General features: G+C 49.2%; 1 protein-coding gene across 2 annotated transcripts in view; it reads right to left on the reverse strand.

The window, feature by feature from the left end:
- Nucleotides 1-22,986, reverse strand: part of LOC138296901 (heme-binding protein 1-like) — a 51,025-nt gene that overhangs the window by 22,078 nt on the left and 5,961 nt on the right. For both annotated transcript variants that reach the window (XM_069236406.1, XM_069236407.1), the window contains exons 3-4: nucleotides 5,943-6,028; nucleotides 2,673-2,808 (exon numbers count right to left, since the gene is read on the reverse strand). In XM_069236406.1, the coding sequence (XP_069092507.1) occupies nucleotides 2,673-2,808; nucleotides 5,943-6,028 (222 nt within the window). The remainder of the gene's footprint in view (nucleotides 1-2,672; nucleotides 2,809-5,942; nucleotides 6,029-22,986) is intronic.

The following is a 22,986-nucleotide window of genomic DNA, read 5'->3' on the forward strand; positions in this document are numbered from 1 at the left end:
TTTCATTCTGCTGCAACTTTTCAAACTTCTATAATCTCCATTTTAGGCTGGATGACCAGAAACTTGCTTAAGCTCAGGTCCAACAAGACAGAGGTCCTGGTGTCAGGTGGTCCATCATCTGTCCTCACTTGTTCTTGGTGGACCAAGCAGGTTGGCACCCTCTCTAACACAATTCCTACAATTGGAACCCTTGGAAAAATGTATCCATTTACTTATTTAAGAAGTTTGCAGTGAGGCTACCCTAGCTTCTTGCTTAGACACGGCACAAGCTAGTGGAGCCACCCTCCTTCCAGAAACACAGGGAAACGCTTACTGGTTCCCAGTAGCTTGTTGGGCCTATTATACACAAGTACCCAGACAGAGGGTTGTCTAACATCGTCCCATAAGCTCTCTCAGATCAGCATCCCTGCATGTCCCTTATTTTAGACGGGTTCCCTTAGGTGATAGCTCCACCTTCTGTGTCAATGTCTTACGGAAAAATTTCCCTTCTAAACTTTACCTCAACAACAGTCATCTCTCCTCCTACAAAGATTTAAAGACCCATCTCAGTACCCTTCTCCAGGTTCCAGCTGTCCCTGAAGTCCATCACCAGGACACTCTTGGTTAATCATTGCGCTTTATATATGAAAAACAAATATCAATAAATCATTCAGTGTATCAAAACTTTTGTAAATCCTATGATATTAGAAACGTCTGTTGCCAAACTTTTGAAAGGGCCGTTAACCCAAATACTGCTGTGCCCCCAGAGCAGAGACTGAGAACGCCAACTGTAAAAATGATACACATTAGGTGCGATGTAACGCATGAGCTTCATGAACCCTTAAGCGGTGCTCTGCTCATGCGCACCCACCAGTTGAGTTCTCCTTGCAGATGTAACACGTGAGCTTCATGAAGCCATATGCAGTGCTCTGCCCATGAGCACCCACCTGTTGAGTTGTCCCTGTAGATGCAATGCATGAACTTCATGAAGCCTTAAATGGTGCTCTGCTTACGTGCACCCACCTGTTGAGTTCCCCTTGCAGATGTAAGGCATGAGCTTCAGGAAGCCTTAAGTGGTGCTCTGCTCATGAGCACCCACCTGTTGAGTTCTCCAGGCAGATTTAAGGCGTGAGTTTCATGAAGCCGTTAGCGGTGTTCTGCTCATGCACACCCAACTGTTGAGTGCTCCCTGAAGATGTAACGCATGAGTTTCATGAAGCCATAAGCAGTGCTCTGCTCATAAACACCCACCTGTTTAGTTCTCCCTGCAGATGTAACGCATAAGCTTCATGAAGCCGTAAGCAGTACTGTGCTCATGCACACCCACCCGTTGAGGTCCCTTTGCAGATATAAAGCATGAGGTTCATGAAGCCTTAAGCCGTGCTCTGCTCACGCACACCCACCTTTTGAGTTCTCCCTGCAGATGTAATGCATGAGCTTCATGAAGCCATAAGCAGTGCTCTGCCCATGAGCACCCACCTTTTGAGTTCTCCCTGCAGATGTAATGCATGAGCTTCATGAAGCCATAAGCGGTGCTTTGCTCATGCGCACCCACCAGCTGAGTTCTCCCTGCAGATGTAATGCATGAGCTTCATGAAGCCATAAGCGGTGCTTTGCTCATGCACACCCACCAGCTGAGTTCTCCCTGCAGATGTAACGCATAAGCTTCATGAAGCCTTTAGCAGTGCTCTGCTCATGCACACCCACCTGTTGAGTTACCCTTACAGATGTAATGCATGCACTTCATGAAGCTTTAAACTGTGCTCTGCTCACGCGCACCCACCTGTTGCGTTCTCCTTGCAGATGTAATGCATGAGCTTCACAAAGTCGTAAGCGGTGCTATGCTCACGAGCACCCACCTGATGAGTTATCCTTGCAGATGTAACACATGAGCTTCATGAAGCCATAAGCAGTGCTCTGCTCATGCACACCCACCTGTTGAGTTACCCTTACAGATGTAACGCATGCACTTCATGAAGCTTTAGGCAGTGCTCTGCTCATGCGCACCCACCCATTGAGTTCCCCTTGCAGATGTAACACATGAGCTTCATGAAGATTTAAGTGTTGCTCTGCTCATAAACACCCACCTGTTAAGTTCCCCTTGGAGATGTAAGACATGAGCTTCATGAAGCCTTAAGCGGTGCTCTGCTCATGCGCACCCACCTGTTGAGTTCCCCTTGCATATGTGACACATGAGCTTCATGAAGCCATTAGCGGTGCTCTGCTCATGCGCACCCACCTTTTGAGTTCCCCTTGTAGATGTAACCCATGAGTTCATGAAGCTATAAGCGGTGCTCTGCTCAAGTGCACCCAGCTGTTGAGTTCTCCCTGCAGATGTAACGCAGGAGCTTCAAGAAGCTTTAGGCAGTGCTCTGCTCATGCACACCGCCTGCTGAGTTCCCCTTGCAGATGTAACGCATGGGCTTCATGAAGCTTTAAATAGTGCTATGCTCATGCACACCCACCTGTTGAGTTCTCCTTGCAGATGAAAGGCGTGAGCTTCATGAAGCCTTTAGCGGTGACCTGCTCATGCGCACCTACATGTTGAGTTTTCCTTGAAGACGTAACGCGCGAGTTTCATGAAGCTATAAGCGGTGCTCTGCTCACGTGCACCCAGCTGTTGAGTTCTCCTTGCAGATGTAACGCATGAGCTTCATGAAGCTATAAGCGGTGCTCTGCTCACGTGCACCCACCTGTTGAGTTCTCCTTGCAGATGTAACGCATGAGCTTCATGAAGCCGCAAGCGGTGCTCTGCTCATACAGTGGCTCTTGCTTCCTTATGCAGGCCCACTTCCCGGCAGGGTACTGGCGTTCTTCATAACCTTCATCCTGAATAAAAACACCCCATGAGAACGCAGGAAAGACGCCAGACAAAATGACTTAGTTACAATACTACTGCGGAGAGGCATATGTGAGAATTTCAGGTAGTAAGAAAACAAAATGAAAAAGGGCAGTAATGATCATGAAAACAGCTACACCATAAAAATAGCTACATATCCTTAGATGTAACTCCTGCTACCTTGTCAGAGAGTGGCCAGGATCCCACTGGGCAAACCGTTTGACAATAGCCTCTGCTTTGTAAAAAAAAAAAAACAGAAGCATTCATCAACATTGAAATGACTGAGAATCAGCGGAAAGGTTAAAGCGATAATTCAGAGCATTGCGCTACCTGTCTGCATGTTTCAGGAGTTCCAGGTATTTTATGAGGGGTGTGTAAAATAACATACCACACTCATTTCTAAGTTTGAGAACCACTTGTTTCGGTCAATTGATTTCAAACTTTCCGTGCACTATTGTTAGAAAGTTATATAAAAAATAACTTGAGAAAAAAGGAAAAGGTATAATTACAACATTTTAGTGCATACAACAAATTGTATCTGCAGCTGAAAGCTAACCATGACAAAATGTTCCATTTATTTTGACATTACACACATCTGTTTATGGAAGCGCTGGCATGAGCCAAGTTGAATTAAAGCGAGTAGAGGAGTGCATTACAAGCTGGCGTCATTCACCTGGACTGCTGCAGGACTGAGGGTTTAAACGCTGGTGACTAAGATACTTGAACGAGCTCAAAGAAATTTCTAACACAGACATCCCAGGTGTGTGTCCAATGATTAACAGTTCAGGTTATGAAACGCAGCTATGAAAATGCCCCCTCCTCCCAGCGAGGAAGAAAAGGTGGTGTGGCAAGTACTCCGAATCGCCTCACATTTTCTTGTAAGTGCTTTCAGAAAGTGGCACTTTACAACTAGGAGCCCTAAATGTTCCCCCCTTAAGTGTTATAAGTGCCAGAAGCTGACAAAAGGGACCATTATCTTTTAAAACTCAAGTAACCACTTACATTCATCGCGATGCGCTCAGTGTGACCGAGGAGAGTGACTTCACTCAGGATAACCACGAGGCTGCGCACCCGTTCTATATGTCCATCTGCTCTCAGTGACGGGAGTTAATAGCATTTGAAAATATCACTATCTTTGAAAGTTTTTACCCTCCCAAGGATTAAGGAGACAGTTAAACAGTTATCTTTCCTCACCACTTCACTCCAACGAGTAGATACAACATCTGTGGTTTGTGGCAATGGTCTAACAGCAGTGTGATCCGAACGGTGACTCCATTACTCCCAGTCTGCTGTGTCTCTCTCAGGTCACAGAACATCTGGCACAAAATCTGCATGAACCTGATCTTCTTATGAACAGGCGATCACTACAGCTGATGCACCAAGGTCCTGGGTTATCGTTCGCTCCGCCACGGAGAACACACGGGTTAGTAATGGCTGATCTTTAGAGACGGCAGGTAATGCAATACGCAGTTTCATACGGCCAGCTGCATTAACTAGCCTACCTACACTCAGTTTCACAGGCTCTGCTACACTCAGAGTGTTGTGGTACTCTGATGAGCCAGCCAGCTGATCCGACAACCTCACTACAATTTAAGAGACCTCAGACTGGGCAGTCTACTCCTTCACGACTATCAGTCTCGTTCCATCTCAGCTGTACATTCTTTGCCAATGATTCTGATTCCCTCTTGAAAATGTGCTACCAACCCTCTTCAATATCTACATGGCTCCGCTCACCACAATCCTCAGACAGCACGGCCTCAACATAGTCTCCCACGCTGACGACACACAGCTAATTCTCTCCCTCACCGAGGAACCATCAACAGCCAAGAGCAGATTCCACAACGGAATGAGAGCAGTCACCAACTGGATGAAAAACAGATGCCTCAAGCTCAACTCGGACCACAAAGAGTCCTCCTCCTGGGCCCCACTTCGCCTGGGATGACTATTAGTGGCCAGCTGCCCTTGGAAGTGCCCCCTACTCACCGACCACGCACACTACCCGGGCATCATCCTGGACTCCACGCTGTCCATGACCCACCAAGTCAACGCCGTCTGATCGTCATGCTTCCACACTCTCCACCTCCTCCGGAAGATCTTCAGGTTGATCCCCACCGAGGCAAGAAGGACGGTCACCCACACACTTGTCAGCGGCAAACTCGACTTTGGCAATGCTCTCTATGCCGGCATCATGAAGAAGCTTCAAGCAACACTTCAGAGAATTTAGAACACAGCAGCCAGACTGATCCTAGACATCCCCCGCCACAGCCACATCTCTGCCCACCTTAGAGGCCTGCACTGGCTCTCCAGCAACAAACGCATCACCTACAAGCTCCTGAGACACACCTACAAGGCGCTGCACAATATGGGACTGGCCTACCTCAACTACTGCCTACCTTTCTACACCCCCACCAGACAACTCTGAGCTTCTCAACTTGCCCTTGCCACAACCCCTGGAATCAGGAAGAGCACAGTGGGAGGCAGATCTTTCTCCTACCTCGCAGCGCACACCTGGAACACGCTTCCAATCCACCTCAGGCAAGCCCCCTCAGGAAGGACCTGGCTCTTCGACTGATCAGCATCCCCATGACAGCGCCTTGAGGCCCCGTGGGTGATAAGCGCCGCTATACAAAATTGCTAATTGGTTGACTGATTGCTACCTGAAATTATTTTACCATTAAGTAATCATATCTAGGCTGGTTTATAAAGCTGGCTAATTTTTCACCAGATTCTGTTTCGTCTGCAAGCAAGTAATGATATGAATGCACGTTTATGGATTATAATCATTTCTCTGAGCCATTGCTCCTGAATGTATGGTACCTTTTCTAGAGTGTTATTCCATGAAACCAAAGCTAAATATAACACTGTTGATAACATGCAATGAAGTCAGAGGTTTGAAGTTGTATCTTTTAATCAAATATTTGATGGGTTGTTGGCTGATTAGATTTTTTTTTACCTAATGTCGTCTTGTTTTTCACCTGACCTGATTTCTTAGGCCATGACTGGTTGTAAAGTGTGGCGTGTTCTTGCAGCGTTCAGCAACAGATATGTGGACAGTCATTCAAAGCAACATGTGTGCACCCCTCCATCGTATCGCTGTTAGCCAAAGAATGGGTGCCCTACTTACCTTCTCATCGAGCGACAGTGGCACAAAGGGAATGGGCTCACGTATATGGCTCTGTCTGGTCATCTCAGAGATTGGACCAGCGATATCTGAAAGGAGAGGCAACACAAACAGCACATGACTGGGCAAGAGAGGAAAGTTGGCATCTGAGAAAACATGCTCCTCCCGCCAGCAAAGAACAATTCACTGCAGGACACAAAGGGCCTGATTACAACTTTGGCGGAGCGGGTTAATCCGTCCCAAATGTGACGGATATACCACCAGCCGTATTACGAGTTCCATAGGATATAATGGACTCGTAATACCACGGGCACACTTGGGACGGATAAACTCCCTCCGCCAAAGCTGTAATCAGGCCCAAAATGTCTAAACTTACTGGAACAGCATAATTCACACAAAATGAATTATTCTGCAAGTGCAAGTTTTGACCATGCTCCTAATATTCCATATTCGAATAATAAATGAACCAAAATAAGGTATAATAGATAACGTGAGCAGCTCCTCACTCGGAGGGATGTCGGCCACGACTTTCTAGCTATGGATCTCTCAGCGACATTTAACACTAAGGATCATGCTACTTATAGGCAGTGCTCGAGGCCCGATAGGTGCCACAGTAACTGTGTTAAAATGAACTGTCTTTTCCTACATTCCAAAGAAAAGTGTGTCAGCTGTGTGGAATAGTGCTAAGTGGCTGAAGGTGAGCTGTGATGAACATTGCTGAGTGACTGGAGGTGAGCTGTGATGAACAGTGCTAAGTGACTGGAGGTGAGCTGTGGGGAACAGTGCTGGGTGACTGGAGGTGAGCTGTGGGGAACAGTGCTGGGTGACTGGAGGTGAGCTGTGGGGAACAGTGCTGAGTGTCTGGAGCTGAGCTGTGGGGAACAGTGCTGACTGTCTGGAGGTGAGTTGTGGGGAACAGTGCTGAGTGACTGGAGGTGAGCTGTGGGGAACTGCGCTGAGTGACTGGAGGTGAGCTGTGGGGAACTGCGCTGAGTGACTGGAGGTGAGCTGTGGAGAACAGTGCTGAGTGACTGGAGGTGAGCTGTGGGGAACACTGCTGAGTGACTAGAGGTGAGCTGTGATGAACAGTGCTGAGTGACTGGAGGTGAGCTGTGGGGAACAGTGCTGAGTAACTGGAGGTGAGCTGTGGGGAACAGTGCTGAGTGACTGGAGGTGAGCTGTAGGGAATAGTGCTGAATGACTGGAGGTGAGCTGTGGGAAACAGTGCTGAGTGACTGGAGGTGAGCTATGGGGAACAGTGCAGAGTTACTGGAGGTGAGCTGTGGGGAATAGTGCAGAGTTACTGGAGATGAGCTGTGGGGAACAGTGCTGAGTGTCTGGAGGTGAGCTGTGGGGAACAGTGCAGAGTAACTGGAGGTGAGCTGTGGGGAACAGTGCTGAGTGACTGGAGGTGAGCTGTGGGGAACAGTGCTGAGTGACTGGAGGTGAGCTGTGGGGAACAGTGCTGAGTGACTGGAGGTGAGCTGTGGGGAACAGTGCTGAGTGACTGGAGGTGAGCTGTGGGGAACAGTGCTGAGTGACTGGAGGTGAGCTGTGATGAACAGTACTGAGTGACTGGTGGGGAACAGTGCTGAGTGACTGGAGGTGAGCTGTGGGGAACAGTGCTGAGTGACTGGAGGTGAGCTGTGGGGAACAGTGCTGAGTGACTGGAGGTGAGCTGTGGGGAACAGTGCTGAGTGTCTGGAAGTGAGCTGTGGGGAACAGTGCTGAGTGACTGGAGGTGAGCTGTGATGAACAGTGCTGAGTGACTGGAAGTGAGCTGTGGGGAACAGTGCTGAGTGACTGGAGGTGAGCTGTGGGGAACAGTGCTGAGTGTCTGGAAGTGAGCTGTGGGGAACAGTGCTGAGTGACTGGAGGTGAGCTGTGATGAACAGTGCTGAGTGACTGGAAGTGAGCTGTGGGGAACAGTGCTGAGTGACTGGAGGTGAGCTGTGGGGAACAGTGCTGAGTGACTGGAGGTGAGCTGTGGGGAACAGTGCTGAGTGACTGGAGGTGAGCTGTGGGGAACAGTGCTGAGTGACTGGAGGTGAGCTGTGGGGAACAGTGCTGAGTGACTGGAGGTGAGCTGTAGGGAATAGTGCTGAATGACTGGAGGTGAGCTGTGGGAAACAGTGCTGAGTGACTGGAGGTGAGCTATGGGGAACAGTGCAGAGTTACTGGAGGTGAGCTGTGGGGAATAGTGCAGAGTTACTGGAGATGAGCTGTGGGGAACAGTGCTGAGTGTCTGGAGGTGAGCTGTGGGGAACAGTGCAGAGTAACTGGAGGTGAGCTGTGGGGAACAGTGCTGAGTGACTGGAGGTGAGCTGTGGGGAACAGTGCTGAGTGACTGGAGGTGAGCTGTGGGGAACAGTGCTGAGTGACTGGAGGTGAGCTGTGGGGAACAGTGCTGAGTGACTGGAGGTGAGCTGTGATGAACAGTACTGAGTGACTGGTGGGGAACAGTGCTGAGTGACTGGAGGTGAGCTGTGGGGAACAGTGCTGAGTGACTGGAGGTGAGCTGTGGGGAACAGTGCTGAGTGTCTGGAAGTGAGCTGTGGGGAACAGTGCTGAGTGACTGGAGGTGAGCTGTGATGAACAGTGCTGAGTGACTGGGGGTGAGCTGTGGGGAACAGTGCTGAGTGAGTACCAAACTTCACTCTCAGGGCAGTGAGGGTGATCTGCGAGGGTGAGCAGTGAGGGTGTAGGAAGTTGGCTCTGTATATACTATTTCAAAGTAAGAAATAGCATGCACAGAGTCCAAGGGTTCCCCTTAGAGGTAAGATAGTAGCAAAAAGAGATAATTCTAATGCTCTATTTTGTGGTAGTGTGGTCGAGCAGTAGGCTTATCAGAGGGTAGTGTTAAGCATTTGTTGTACACACACAGGCAATAAGTGAGGAACACACACTCAAAGACAATTCCGGGCCAATAGGTTTATATATGGAGAAATACCTTTTCTTAGTTTATTTTAAGACCCACAGGTTCAAGATTTTAAGTAAATACAGAAAATGCAAAGTACTCCATACAGGTAAGTTAGGACCTTTGAATTAAAGCAATATCATATACAGTCTTTGTTAAAATGGCAATAAGCTATTTTCAAAGTGGACACAGTGCAAAAATCAACAGTTCCTGGGGGAGGTAAGTAAAGGTTAGATTAGGAGGTAAGTAAAACACTTACAAGTCTCAGTTCTGGGGCATAGGCAGCCCACCGTTGGGGGTTCAAGGCAACCCCAAAGTTACCACACCAGCAGCTCAGGGCCGGTCAGGTGCAGAGGTCAAAGAGGTGTCCAAAACACATAAGCGCCTATGGAGCACAGGGGGGCTCTGGTTCCAGTCAGCCAGTAGGTAAGTACCTTTTTTCTTTGGGGTCAGACCAGGGGGGTTTTGTAGAGCAATGGGGAGGACACAAGTAGGCACACAAAACACACCCTCAGCAGCACAAGGGTGGCCGGGTGCAGTGTGCAAAGCAGGCGTCGGGTTTTAGATAGGAAACAATGGAGGGACCCGGGGGTCACTCTAGCGATGCAGGCAGGCACGGGGGGCTTCTCAGGACAGCCACCACCTGGGCTAGACAGAGGGTCGCCTGGGGGTCACCCTTGCACTGAGGTTCAGTTCCTTCAGGTCCTGGGGGCTGCGGATGCAGTGCTTGGTCCAGGCGTCAGGTTCCTTGTTACAGGCAGTCGCGGTCAGGGGGAGCCTCTGTATTCTCTCTGCAGGTGTCGCTGTGGGGGGTCCAGGGGGGTCGTCTCGGGCTACTCACGGGGTCGCAGTTGCCGGGGAGTCCTCCCTGTGGATTTTGTTCTCTGGATCTCGAGCCAGGGGCCTCGGGTGCAGAGTGTGAAGTCTCACACTTCCGGCGGGAAGAGTGAGTTCTTTGGAAGTTGCTTCTTTGTTGCAAAGATGTAGCTGTTGTTGAGCAGAGCCACTACTCATGGGAGCTTCTTTGTCCTGGGGGTCAGGGCAGTGCTCTGAGGCTTCAGAGGTCACTGGTCCCTGTTGGATGCATGCTGATTGCAGGTTTCTGACTCTGGAGACAGGCCGATAGGGATGGGGCCAAAGCAGTTGTCATCGTCCATCGTCTCTGCAGGCTTGTAGGTTTGCAGTCCTTCTTTGCAGTTCAGGTTGCAGGAATCTGATTTCCTGGGTTCTGGGGTGCCCCTAAATACTCAATTTAGGGGTGTGTTTTGGTCCGGGGGCAGTAGCCAATGGCTACTGTCCTTGAGGGTGGCTACACTCTCCTTGTGCCTCCTCCCTGAGGGGAGGTGGGCACATCCCTATTCCTATTGGGGAAATCCTCCAAAACTAAGATGGAGGATTTCTAAAGGCAGGGGTCACCTCAGCTCAGGGCACCTTAGGGGCTGTCCTGACTGGTGGGTGACTCCTCTTTGTTTTTCTAATTATCTCCTCCAGCCTTGCCGCCAAAAAGTGGATGCAGTGGCCGGAGGGGCGGGCATCTACACTAGCTGGGATGCCCTGGGGCGCTGTAACAAAGGGGGTGAGCCTTTGAGGCTCACCGCCAGGTGTTACAGTTCCTGTAGGAGGAGGTGTGAAGCACCTCCACCCAGTGCAGGCTTTGTTCCTGGCCACAGAGTGACAAAGGCACTCTCCCCATGTGGCCAGCAACTCGTCTGGTTGTGGCAGGCTGGCAGAAACTGGTCTGCCCCACATTAGAAGTCGGTTGGTATTCAGGGGCATCTCTAAGATGCCTTCTGGGTGCATGTTACAATAAATTGCACACTGGCATCAGTGTGCAATTATTGTGCTGAGAAGTTTGATACCAAACTTCCCAGTTTTCAGTGTAGCCATTATGGAACTGTGGAGTCCGTGTTTGACAAACTCCCAGACCATATACTCTTATGGCTACCCTGCACTTACAATATCCAAGGTTTTGCTTAAACACTGTAGGGGCATAGTGCTCATGCACATATGCCCTCACCTGTGGTATAGTGCACCCTGCCTTAGGGCTGTAAGGCCTGCCAGAGGGGTGACTTACCTATGCCACAGGCAGTGTGAGGCTGGCATGGCACTCTGAGGGGAGTGCCATGTCGACTTAGTCATTTTCTCCCCACCAGCACCCAGAAGCTGTGAGGCAGTGTGCATGTGCTGAGTGGGGGGTCCCCAGGGTGGCATAAGACATGCTGCAGCCCTTAGAGACCTTCCCTGGCATCAGGGCCCTTGGTACCAGGGGTACCAGTTACAAGGGACTTACCTGAGTGCCAGGGTTGTGCCAATTGTGGAAACAAAGGTACAGTTTAGGGAAAGAACACTGGTGCTGGGGCCTGCTTAGCAGGGTCCCAGCACACTTTCAATCAAAACTTAGCATCAGCAAAGGCGGCAAAATGTTAGGGGGGTAACCATGCCAAGGAGGCATTTCCTTACAGAGGGTGAGCAGCAAGGGTGAGCAGCGAGGGCGAGCAGCAAGTGTGAGCAGTGAGGGTGAGCAGCGGAGTGAGCAGCAAGGGTGAGCAGTGAGGGTGATCAGCGGGGGTGAGCAGTGCTGCGAGGGTGAGCAGTGGGGGTGAGCAGCGAGCAGTGAGGGTGTGCAGCGAGTGTGAGCAGCAAGGGTAAGCAGTGCTGCGAGGGTGAGCACCGAGGCCGACCAGCCACAGGTGTCTCAGGGAAACAGTGCAGGGAGCAAGAGCTCATAACTCAACAACTAATCAACAATACATTGTTCAGACTACTACTTATCATGTAAGTACAAGAAAGAATTTTAATCTCACAGCAGAACTGAATACAAAACACTTCCAGTGGGACATAACAGAGGGTCACGCTACATCCCCCTCTTTCGTTGTCCTCTCTCCTGACCAAGACAGAAGTCATGGTTGAGATCTCATGACTACAGGTGTAAGCATCAATCAGGCACACGTTAAATAATGTCAAATACAGGGGGCATGGGCGAGGCGTCAAGATGGCGATCGCAATTTACAAATGCTCCCAACCCCTCCATTATCCGACCTCGTTTGAGCCCAGCAAACCCTCAGCCCACCGGGAGTCCCAGAGGCGAGCAAACCCTGTGCAGGGCAACGCCGAAGGATTGAAGCACCACCGCGCAAAATGGAGGCCGCCATCAGAGCAGAGCGATGAGGCGCATCCTTTTGGTTCAGGCAGCGCATGAAGGAAGGAAGTGCAGGAGCGGTGTGTAGCGGTGGCTGAGAGAGGCGACCAGCGGGCCCCGTCTGAGTCCGGGGCCTGGATGCGGCCAGGAGAGGGGCCCCATGGAGGGAGCTCCGCTGTCCCTGTGGCTGTGGCGGTAAGGGAGGCCAAACCAGAGGATCAAGGCGCCACCATGCAAAATGCTGGCCGCCAGACAAGTAGAGCGCTGAGGCGCAGCCCTTAGGTTTGGGCTGCGCGTGAAGAGAGGAGGCACAGGAGCGGTGTGCCAAAGTGGCTGGGAAATGCAACCAGTGGGCCCCGCCTGCGTCTGGGGCCTTTACGCAGCCTGGAGAGGGCCCGAAAGGAGGAGATCTGCCATCCTTATGACTGTGGCAGTGGGGTGGGCCGCCCAGGGCCCGGCCGCCTAGAAAGGGGTTCCTGGGGGCCTGATCGTGGTCCGGAGCGTCTGGCCCAGGAAGGAGTGGGTGTCAGGCTTTACATTTCAACCCTGGAGGCCGGTGCCCTGCGTCTGGAGGCTACTCAATCCACACGGTCCACTGAGGAGCTGAATCAGCAACTCATGCGTGTGCGGGAGGAGATGCGTGACCTCTCCTTGGAGGCAGCAAGACACTTATGGTGCGGTCCACTGCCCAGGTATATGGGTGAGGAGACAAAAATGGTAAACTGCTTTATTGGCTGGTATCACACCATCACACATCTAAAATTGTCCCTGAAATTAGTACTACAGGGAGGAAGTGGTCACCAGGTTACAAGAGGTAGCAGATGCCTTCGCCTCTTACTAAAGTAACTCACACAAAGCCTCCTTGACGATCATCCCAGAACACGCTCGCCAATTACTAAACAACGTTCCCTTCCCGGAGCTGCCACAAATGGTCAGAGATATCCTTGATGAACCGATAATGGGGGGAAAAATATGTGCAGCGATTAAGTCGCTGGGGGCTGAGAAAACTCCTGGACCCAACAGGTTTCCGTTGGAATTTTACAAAATGTTCCAGGAGGTGTTAGTGCCTCATCTGCAGGCCCTCTATGAGGAAGTGGCCCAGGTTGGGTCCTTTCCAAAAGGAATGGACGCGGCCACCAAAGTGGTGCTCCTTAAGAAGCAGCCGCCGACCAGGTCTTGCGCGGACTACAGACCAATTTCCCTTATTAATAACGCCATAAAAATGTATGCCAAATTTCTTGCGACCCGCCTCAAGAAGGTCCTGCCACTTCTGATTTACCCTGACCAATGTGGCTTCGTGACCAACCGGAGTACGCGTCATTGTATACATCGTCTTCACATAGCCTTGGCTCGACGTCACCACATCTCCTCTGACTTAGCACTCCTTTTCATTGATTTTGAAAAAGCCTTTGACACTGTGGACTGGGACTACTTATGACTGGTGTTCATCGGGGCCGGCATAGGGCCAAGATTTTGTCGAATGGTCCAAGCTCTCTACATCAATCCAGTAGCCAGGGTTCAGGTGAACAATACGTTGCCCTCCACTGTCGTAGTTTGGACTCTTGCTCTGAGCAAGACTAGTGGTTGAAGGATGACAGTACTTTTGTTTGTAGGCGACTACGCCTTTCCTACAACAAATCGCAACTGTTGTCCTAACCTTACCGGCTCACTAGCAGCACCTCACCAGAAACAAATTAGTAAAAGGTGATTTATGGCAGCCGTTTACGCATGGACTCTAACATTGGATATCTCAGGGAGTGTCGTGGTTAAACGGAGATTACCCCTTTCTCACAGATATATCTTCTCTATTGGCCGGGGGACGCGCCAGGGCTGTCCCCTAACTCCACTACTATTTGCTTTGGCAATCGCGCCTTTGGCTCGTCTGATTAGGATGGATTCATTGTACCGCGGATGGAGTTGGGATCAGACGTATGAAGATCGCGTGGCGTTGTACGCAGATGACGTCCTACTGTATATGGCGGACCCTAGTGAAACCGTCCTGCAGAGCCTTCAGTTGCTACATTGCTTTGAGGAGGCATCAGGCTTGTGGGTGAACTCGGCTAAGGCTGTTCTGGTGCCATTGGGCACTTCACAGGATTGTTATGATTGGTAGACCCGGATCCCCATCCGCTGACTGAGATTTAAGTACTTGGGTGTTTGGGTGACTCTTCTTCCTGAGCTAACATGGGCACTGAACATGACCCCACTTGGTGAAGTGGCAGTCCATGCCATTAAACGCTTCAGGTCGAGTGGCCTTATATAAATTTATGATTTTGCCATGATTTTTGTACGCTCTTCAGAACTTCCCGCTTCCAGTCCCTCGCTTGTGGTTTTGGACCCTAGAGCGAGCGGCGGTCTCCTTTCTTCGGCACGGGACAAGACATCGCATTGCGCTGCAGTATTGTCAAAGGGGTATTTACGACGGGGGGATGGGCATGGTCAATCTGCAATTGTACTATTGGACAAGACAACTATTGGTCATACATGACTGGTTCAATGGGGGTTAGGCAGACCCAGCTTTTCAGCTGGAACTAACAGCTCTGGGCTTTCCCCAGACACTAGCATTCCTCTACGGACCCACACTCCCTTGTGACTTAGAACCAATAACTAAGTTGACTTTCCTTGCCTGGAAGACAGCTTTGCGACACCCGCACCAGGAAAATGCAATCACTCAGCAGAGCCCCCTATGGTATAGTACTTGGCTGAAGGAATCGTCCACCTTGCGGGGATTTGGAAGGTGGGATCTGTTGGGCATATCATTGCTGGGAGATGTGTGGAGGGGGGAGCTATGAGAACCTTTCAGGACCTACAGGAGGTCCACCAACATGCTCACACACAGTTTTAGAAATACCTCCAACTCCGACATGCCCTTCAAGTACACTTGTCGCGCGTCAACACGATTCCAGAACATAGCCAGTTGAGGCCAAGGGGCTGATGGGGGCTTTGGGGAAGGCGGGTGTTTCCCAGCTCTATGAAATGCTAATCAATAACATTCAGGGTGACCTGGACCATCTGTGGGCCTGCTGGGAGGGTTGGCTGGGTCCCCTGGATGAGGCGGACTGTAGGAATCCACTGATGGTACCTAGGTTGATAACGATATTGCCCAGATTGAGGGTGATATGGGGCATCTCTGTCTCCGGTGCAAGTTTACCTACATACAACAAATCCTTCTTTCTTTGTCGATTCATGTCTTTTACCCTGTGGTGTATTTTCCTATTTCTTCAAAAATCAATAAAATGGTTTATTAAAAATAAAAATAATGTCAAATACTATTAATGGCCAACTCAGTCAATTTTTTTGGCCCTCTGGCAAAAGTCTCAAGCGTATGTGGTGGACTTATCGGCTCCTGCTAGTGTCTTGTCCCAGATGCAGGCAGTGCCCGAGTTCACTTGCTGGCTATGATTGCAGTTGTAACAGTGTGATGGAGGAGGATTGCAGTCCCACTCTCATGATGATGGCTCCTCTTCTGTATGAGTCTTAGTGGCAGCCTCGCTTAGAGACAGTGTTCTAGTAATGAAATCGGTGAGCAGGTTTATGTGGCAGCACTTGTCTTCAGCAGAGATGGCCTTCCCGGACAGCTGTAGAGAGGTGCTCAGCCTCCAGGCCTAGTCTTCTGAGGTGGTATGTCTTTGGCAGTTGCAGCCTCTCAGACAGTCAGAGCTTCAAGCTTCAGCTGTGCCAGGCCTTCACTCTCTCCGATGTCGGCAGTGGCAGTATCAGTCTTTCAAGTCGCTAGCAGACTGTTGGGGGATGCGGACAAAGTCTTTCTTAATGCAGCTCATGCAAAAACCACAAAGAGAGAACGATGGGCTTCTTCACAGCATGGGCCACTTCTGGCTTTGCTCTATGGGTGCATCTCACACCAGGAAAACTCTGGACTTTTACTGCTGGATGGCCTCAAAAGACAGGCTTCTAGGCACTTTAGGAAGACAATCAGTTCCTCCAACACAAAGTGCAGACATCAAGGTCAGCCTTTGGGAGACTGGTTGTCAGTCAGACACCTGCCCTGGTTGAACAGCACCTCTCGGAGTACTCTGTATATATATATACCTAAACCAGTTCTGAATCATTAAACAATATATATATGCAATATATATACGCTCGTTTGCTGTCTCATGGGTCGTCCTCTGCTCTCCTACGAATTGTAGATGGTTGTCCACACAGAGGCAACACACAGCGTGTTACTCCCACTGCCTGCATTACAGCTCTGAGCGTTTTAACCAGCTCTCATCCATTTTATTTCCTTCTCGGCACCTGGAGCACCTCTTCAACACACCTATGCAGCAGCCAGAGGGTTAGCATGTAAATAGGTAACTCTGTTTAAATCCTCGCAATTGCGTGCCAGCGGCCCACAGAATCCTACAAGTGGTCCTGATCATGGAAACTCAGGGTCGACGCTCGGATCTCAGTGGAAAGGTAACTGCCGTGCTCACTGCCAGGCTCTGTCCCAACACCCGGTCCGAAGTGTTACAAAGAGGTTTTCATCTGCTGAGCATAGGTTATGCAGCAGGGTGTACTGCATTTTTTGTTATTTACTGGAGAAATCTGCGGCAACATCTGTGATGAATAATTAAATGAAAAAGAACAGATTATGGTCAGAATGCAGAACAATTTAAACACTCATACCCAGTCACATATCTGGGTTTAATCCATCAGATTTTTTTTTGCTTGCCATGCCATTCCAGCTTGGACCCAGCCATACGGAAATCAGTCTTGATCCCGCTCCCCATGGGAACAGTCCAGCCCTGGCTGCCCTCATCAGCCAGGTTAGCTTGAACCTGGTGGCCTAGAAAGCACGGGGCCCACATTTGGGCATACCCTTCCCACTTAGGGGGACAAATGCAAAAAGAACAGATGATGGACGAAATGCAGAACAAATCAAACATCTTGAATGTGACTTTGTTCTTGATTGGCAGCCTTTGGGGGGTTTAGACATTTTTTGCTATTGGTTGATATTTTGTAAGACAAAAGATAAGCCTCCTGCTGTGTTTTGCCCGTTATTATTCTTCTGCTTTGCTATGATAATCAGCAGTTGTACAAGTTTGTACAGTACTCACATTTTGAGCAGACTAGGAACCCAACAGCAGTGATCACCGGTGGGGATGAGTGAGAGGTCCTAGGAGGATGTGGTGGAATGGTGACTTGACAGTAGCTCCCAGTAGCACTCACATCTGGCTGAGTTGTTTCGTGCTTTTGTTTTCATGATGATGATGAGTATTTGTAAAGTGCAACAACTACCTGACAGCGGATGCCCTGGCACTTGAGCCGAGGGAAGCAGATGCGTTTTTAAAACCTTGTGAAATTTAAGATAGTTGGATGCTTGTCGAAGATGAGTAGGGCGATCCATTTCTTAGGGCTATATAGGAGAGGGCTCTTATTCACACATAGGATCAAGAGGCCGGGGATCTACTGCCAGAGAGGCAGCAGCAGAAGGGAGCATGCACCTAGGGGTGTAGTGATTGATTCAGGATTAGACTGGGCTGCAGTTTTTAGGGCTCTATGGCAGATACATAAGGCCTTAAAAACCGTGCCATGTTCCAAAATCTCTAAGATAGGTAGAAATAGGACAGCACAAGGTAAGGCTTAGCAGGACCCTAGGTGCCAGACTTTGAATCGGTTGTATGTGGGAGTTTTTGATTACAGAGGCCACTATACAGTGACTTACAGTAATCTTTGTGCAAGACAGTTCCTTGAACCACTGACCAACATGAATCCAGTGGGAATATGGAATTTTGTTGCATAAAAAGTATAGATATGAAAAGCAAGCAAGAAAGTGTAAGGGCATTAGTTTGCATCACAAAGTCAAAGAAACAGCCAAGATGATTTGAAGATTGGTTGCAGAGTTGGTAGGGTGGGGGCTGCGCACAGCTCGGAGGGCCACCACCAGGGGGACCAAATAAGAGAAGCATTGTGGAATAGGAGCAGCTTCGCTTTTTTCATCTGTTAAGCTTAAGAGAATTAATTTCGATCCAAGAGCCACAGCCAGCAAACATGCATGAACAATACCGGCAGAGGCGGAAGCTGGTCTGCGACGAATACTCTGATCTGTGCATCATCCACATAGGACTTGAGAGAGAAACTGAAATCACAGAGAAAGTCAGCAGAAGGAGCAAGATTAGTATACAAAGGATGTGGACAAGTTAAGGACATTTGCGGCACACGGCACACCAGAGTCCTGCGATGAGGACAGATTGGAGTCAGAAGGACTGACTGAGACCAGTGCTCTTGAAGAGAAGAAAGCAAAGTGACTGCCTTATCTTGAGCGACTATAAAATGTAACCCCTGGTGTAGTGTGCAATGGGAGACCATGTCAGATGCAACACCAAGCTCTAAAAGCTTCCAGTGTCTGACATCACGCGTATGTATTCTGTGACTGTTAGTAAAGTTGCCACCAGCCTGACTAGTGTCCAAGATTGGATTATTTTCTAGAAAGGTGGAGAGTTACAAGTTTATTCTGCTTTTCAAGATCTTAGACGGAAACGAAAGAAGAGAGATGAGGCTGTAATTGCTCACAGTGGGAGGGAATGCTGCTAGCTTTGTCAGCATGGGGACTGCCAGGGCTTCTTCCCACAGGTGAGGCAACGTGGCAAAAGTAAGAGAAACATTATAAAAAGGCTGTATCACTGGTGCTGGTGCATCCGCTGCCATTGTGTTGGGGGGCAGGCATCGTGAGAAGAGCCTGGCTTCATCGCAGAGGCGTGTGTCTCCAAAGAAGGTGGTCAGTCAGTGGGTTAAGGTGTGCATGTTTTTTAGGAGGTGTGTTGGGCTGAATTTTAGGTTTTGAGACTGTCAGAAAAGGAGTGTCCCCTTCGTGGTAAATAACATGTACTCCTGCCAGGAGTGCCTGGCTGCATATGAAAGTGGTGCCCTGACTTTCATTGTAGCCATGGTGTCACACTAACCTATTGTATGTGCAAAAACCTGGGCATCTTCAACCCAATCTAGAGCCTGCTCTGTGACCTGGGGGGCGCACAAAGCACACCTTCATAGCAGAGACTGCACTATAATCCTGCCCTAGGTCTAGAATGTAAAGCAGCAGGGGCAGTGTACCTTGTTTTTAGAATCCGTAGTGTTTCCCGACCATTTTTCTGTGTCATTAAGACTGTAGTCTATAGATTCCACTTCTGTAAAGTTCCGCAGTTATGTGACACTCGGAATCTTGCGCTGACATCCCATGTGCGTGTTGACTGCGTGCATGTGAGGTTAGTGTGTAGCGCATAGGGAAACATCCTTTATTACGACGTCTTTTTAACGAAGTCGTGGTTAACGAAAGCGCAACAACGCTTTTTTTAACTACAACTCCGTTATTTTGTGCCTTAACTACGTATGTTCTGAACTACGAACATGCGTGGTTAAGGTACAAAGAAGGGAGTTGGCGAAGGAGGAGGACGCAGGTGAAATCCCTTATGGATGACACTGATTTAGCGTGACACAAACAGAGGGCAGCTTTCCCAGACAGTAGACGAGCATTGCCTGCATTCATGGGGCTGGTGGGTGGAGACCTGGACCAGTGCTTAATTTGTCCCTGTGGTTGTCGGTAGAGGGCACTGACAGTTATTTTGGGGGGCCAGCACTTACTATTTTGCTTCTGGCATTTACTGCGAGCAAAAGACACTAATGGGAAATAAGTAAGAGAAAAATGGAAAAGCATCACAATTGGAGAAAGCTGCCAGAGTGAGCTGAAGGGGCAGGGGGTGACTGTAAATGGATTAAAGAGGCTTGAGATGGCTTTAGGATTACGCTGCCTTAGTATTGTGCACTAGCACATTTAATTGCAGCCGCAACGAGTTTCTGAGGAAAGCTTTGAGAACCAGCACATTTTTATTTACAAATTAACCACTGACTCGGACACTGAAGTGAGGAGAATGGATGGAGACCGGGCTCCCTTTAGAAATTCCATGAGCACCTTGTTAGCACATAACTGCAGATTAGTTGTTCCTGAGAAGTAAAATTAGGTAGGGGTGAAGCATGGGACCGTGGTTTCTGTTGTTGAAGGTGAGGAAGTTTTAGGCTTCACAAAGGCTGATGACATCAAGGTGCAGAGATCTCTCACTTCATTGTGCCCATGTTTTGCATACTCTGCTTGGAGCCATCCACATTTCTGCCTGCTGTGAAAAGTATCACTTTGTACAAAGGCTGTGTCTTAGGAGCAGCCTGAATATGACATTTGAAACAGAACTAACCCAAATCGGTTCTGAATCCTTAAACAGTGTATATGTATACGCTCATAAGACAGATGCTGAAACTGAAGTCCGAGTGGTCTCTGCAGCTGAAAAAGGGGTTGCATGGGGAGGCGAGCCCCAGGAGGAGCAGTGATTTTCTGTTAGACCCCAGGAGAGTCCAACCAACCTGGGACAGTGGTACAGTTCTGCAGCAGACAAGAGACTGTAGAAATGCAACAAAAGAAAGAGGTAAACAAGATTTATTTCTGCACCATGACCAGTAGAGAAGTCAAAGATGAGGAGGCCAGTGGAAAATTATACATCATTGGAAGCAATTCTCAAGCTTTAGATATGTTCTAATGTTTGTTTGAGCGTTTCAGTTGTCTTTTTTGCAATAATGTTTTGTCAAGAACAGGACATTATGAACCCTCTAAGAATGTGATTGAGACCAGAGCTGGGTATCCTAGAAGAACTGGCATACCAAGTGGATTCTGACCCACTGAGTCATGTAGCAATACAGAGCATCATGTCAAATCTGCTTCACTCTGAAACCCTCAACCCTATAAGGCTGCGAAAACCTTAATATGGTAAAATAGGCACACAGACTGCTCTGTAATTCCTCGTAAAAGTCCACTATAAAAAAGGCAGCCCCAGATCATGTTATGCAGATATGTAGCGCGCATTTTCACCCAGGAAGGTGTGTTGGTGCTGACCAGGTGTGAGTCTAGGCACACCTAGGATCTGGTGGGACTACTTGAACAGCCAGGTCTTTAGATTAGTGCGGAATTCAAGATATGGGAAGCAGCCTCTTAGGTGAAGCGGCAGGTCGTTCCACGCTTTAAGAACAAAGTAGGAGAAAGCTTGAACGCCGGATCTGGTTTTCCTTATGTGTTGGATTTGTGCAAGTAGAGTCCAGATGAGCAGAGGTGTCTGGAAGGTTTGTGAAAGCAGATGTGGTTGCTAAGGTATGCTGGGCTAGTGTTATATAGTGCCTTGAAAGTGTGGGTGAGTTTAGATTGTGCTTGTTTGTGAACAGGGAGCCAGTGGAGCTCTTTCAGGTGTGGTGTGATGTGACTGCGAAGTGGGAGGTTGAGAGTGATTCGGGACACAGAGTTCTGAATGGTCTGCAGCCTTCTGGTGAGTCTTTTTGTTGGTTCAGACATGGAGGGAGGTTCCGTAGTCCAGCTTGCTAGTGACTTGCTATCGATCACAGTGTGCAGGAACATTTTATGGGTGATGATTGAGAGCCGTTTGAAAAATGTTCCCAGCATCCTCAGGGCATTTAAGCATGAGGCTATGACAGCACGTCTTGGGCGGTCTTGTCTAGTTGCTGTTGATGATGATCCTGAGGTTCTTGGCAAGGGCAGGTACTTTTCCTAGCTCTGCTGGGCACCAAGCAGAGTCTTATGGTGATGTACTCTCCGCAATGATTATGATTTCACTGTTCAGCTTTAGACAGGAGGTCTTCATACAGTGGGGATTTCAGTTATGCAGTTTCCAGGTACTGGGTGCCTTGCCCATGAGGGAGAGAATGAGTTGTGTGTGGCCAGCATAGGGGAGGATGTTGAGATCGTAAAAGAAGATGATGCTGGCTACAGGGATCATTTATGCACTGAAGAGGGTTGGACTGAGGGAAGATCCTTGCGGAACTCCGCAGATGGGAGTCATGGACATCCATGGTGTACGGTGCTAAGCCGTAGATCCATCAGAGTGCGTGTATTTGGAATCCGATATTGTGTAAGTGTTGGATGATGATGGGGTGGGAGACTGTCAAATGCTGCAGAGACATCCAGTGGCTTGAGACCCTAGCGGGTGAGTAGTTGCGCTGTACAAGCACTGATTGATTGAGTGGATGAGGGCAGCCATGCCTCCTCTGTCCAGGGTAATGCGGAAGTCATCCATGGAAGAGAGGAGGACAGTTTCTGTACTGTGGCTGGGTATGAAACTAGAAAGAGTGTTACTGAGGAGCTGGTTGTCGTTGAGGTATACAAAGAGGTGTCTGTTGATGGTTTTCTCTAAGATCTTGGTCGAGAATGATAGCAGGGTGATCAGTCTGTAGTTGGCGAGGGATTAAGGGTCTGCAGAGGATTTCTTCAGCAATGGGAGGTCAGTTGTGTGTTTCCAAGCATCTGGGAAGGTCACAAAAGAGACGGAATTCAGAATGGTTGTGAGCATGATGCTGATGGGTGGGACTCCCCTGGAATCTGCATGATGGGGGTAGGAGACTTATGGGGCTCTTGAGTGGATGGAGTTCATGACCGTAGTGTTTTTTTCTGTGGTGTTGATGGGCCATGTGGGTAGCACTGATTCTTTAGAAAAGATCTGGGCGCATTTGGTGAGATATGTTGGGTCCGGTTGCAGGCGGTAGTTGCTGTAAATGGCAGTAATTTTGTTGCTGAACAATTGAGAGGGATTGTTGCAGAGATCCTGTGTTGTCGTAATCGAGTTGGAGGCTGCCAATGGTGAGATAAAATCTCGGACAATGTCAAAGACGTCTTTGTTTCTGTTGGTGCTGGCATCAATTTGGCCTGCTAGCGGAGGACATTTGGTGGTCTAGATCATTTGGTGGTAGCGTCTTAGGGCAGATTAGAATGTGTTCCTGTCTGCTTCGTCCCGGCTGTCTCCATTTCTTTACAGTGGCATTTCATCTGTCTGAGTTCCCCCACATACTGACTGGCCTAGGGTATGGATCTTGTTGCATTGCTGTGTTTGAGGGGGGCCACAGAGTCACTGCGGGAGGTGATCCAATTTCTGAAATTCTTGATGGCTTCGGTGGTGGCGTTGAGAGCGGCCTTCCAGTCTTTGTCAGTGATTCTGTTTCAGTTTATT

The sequence above is a fragment of the Pleurodeles waltl genome, chromosome 5, assembly GCF_031143425.1.
Source record: "Pleurodeles waltl isolate 20211129_DDA chromosome 5, aPleWal1.hap1.20221129, whole genome shotgun sequence".
Classification (NCBI taxonomy): domain Eukaryota; kingdom Metazoa; phylum Chordata; class Amphibia; order Caudata; family Salamandridae; genus Pleurodeles; species Pleurodeles waltl.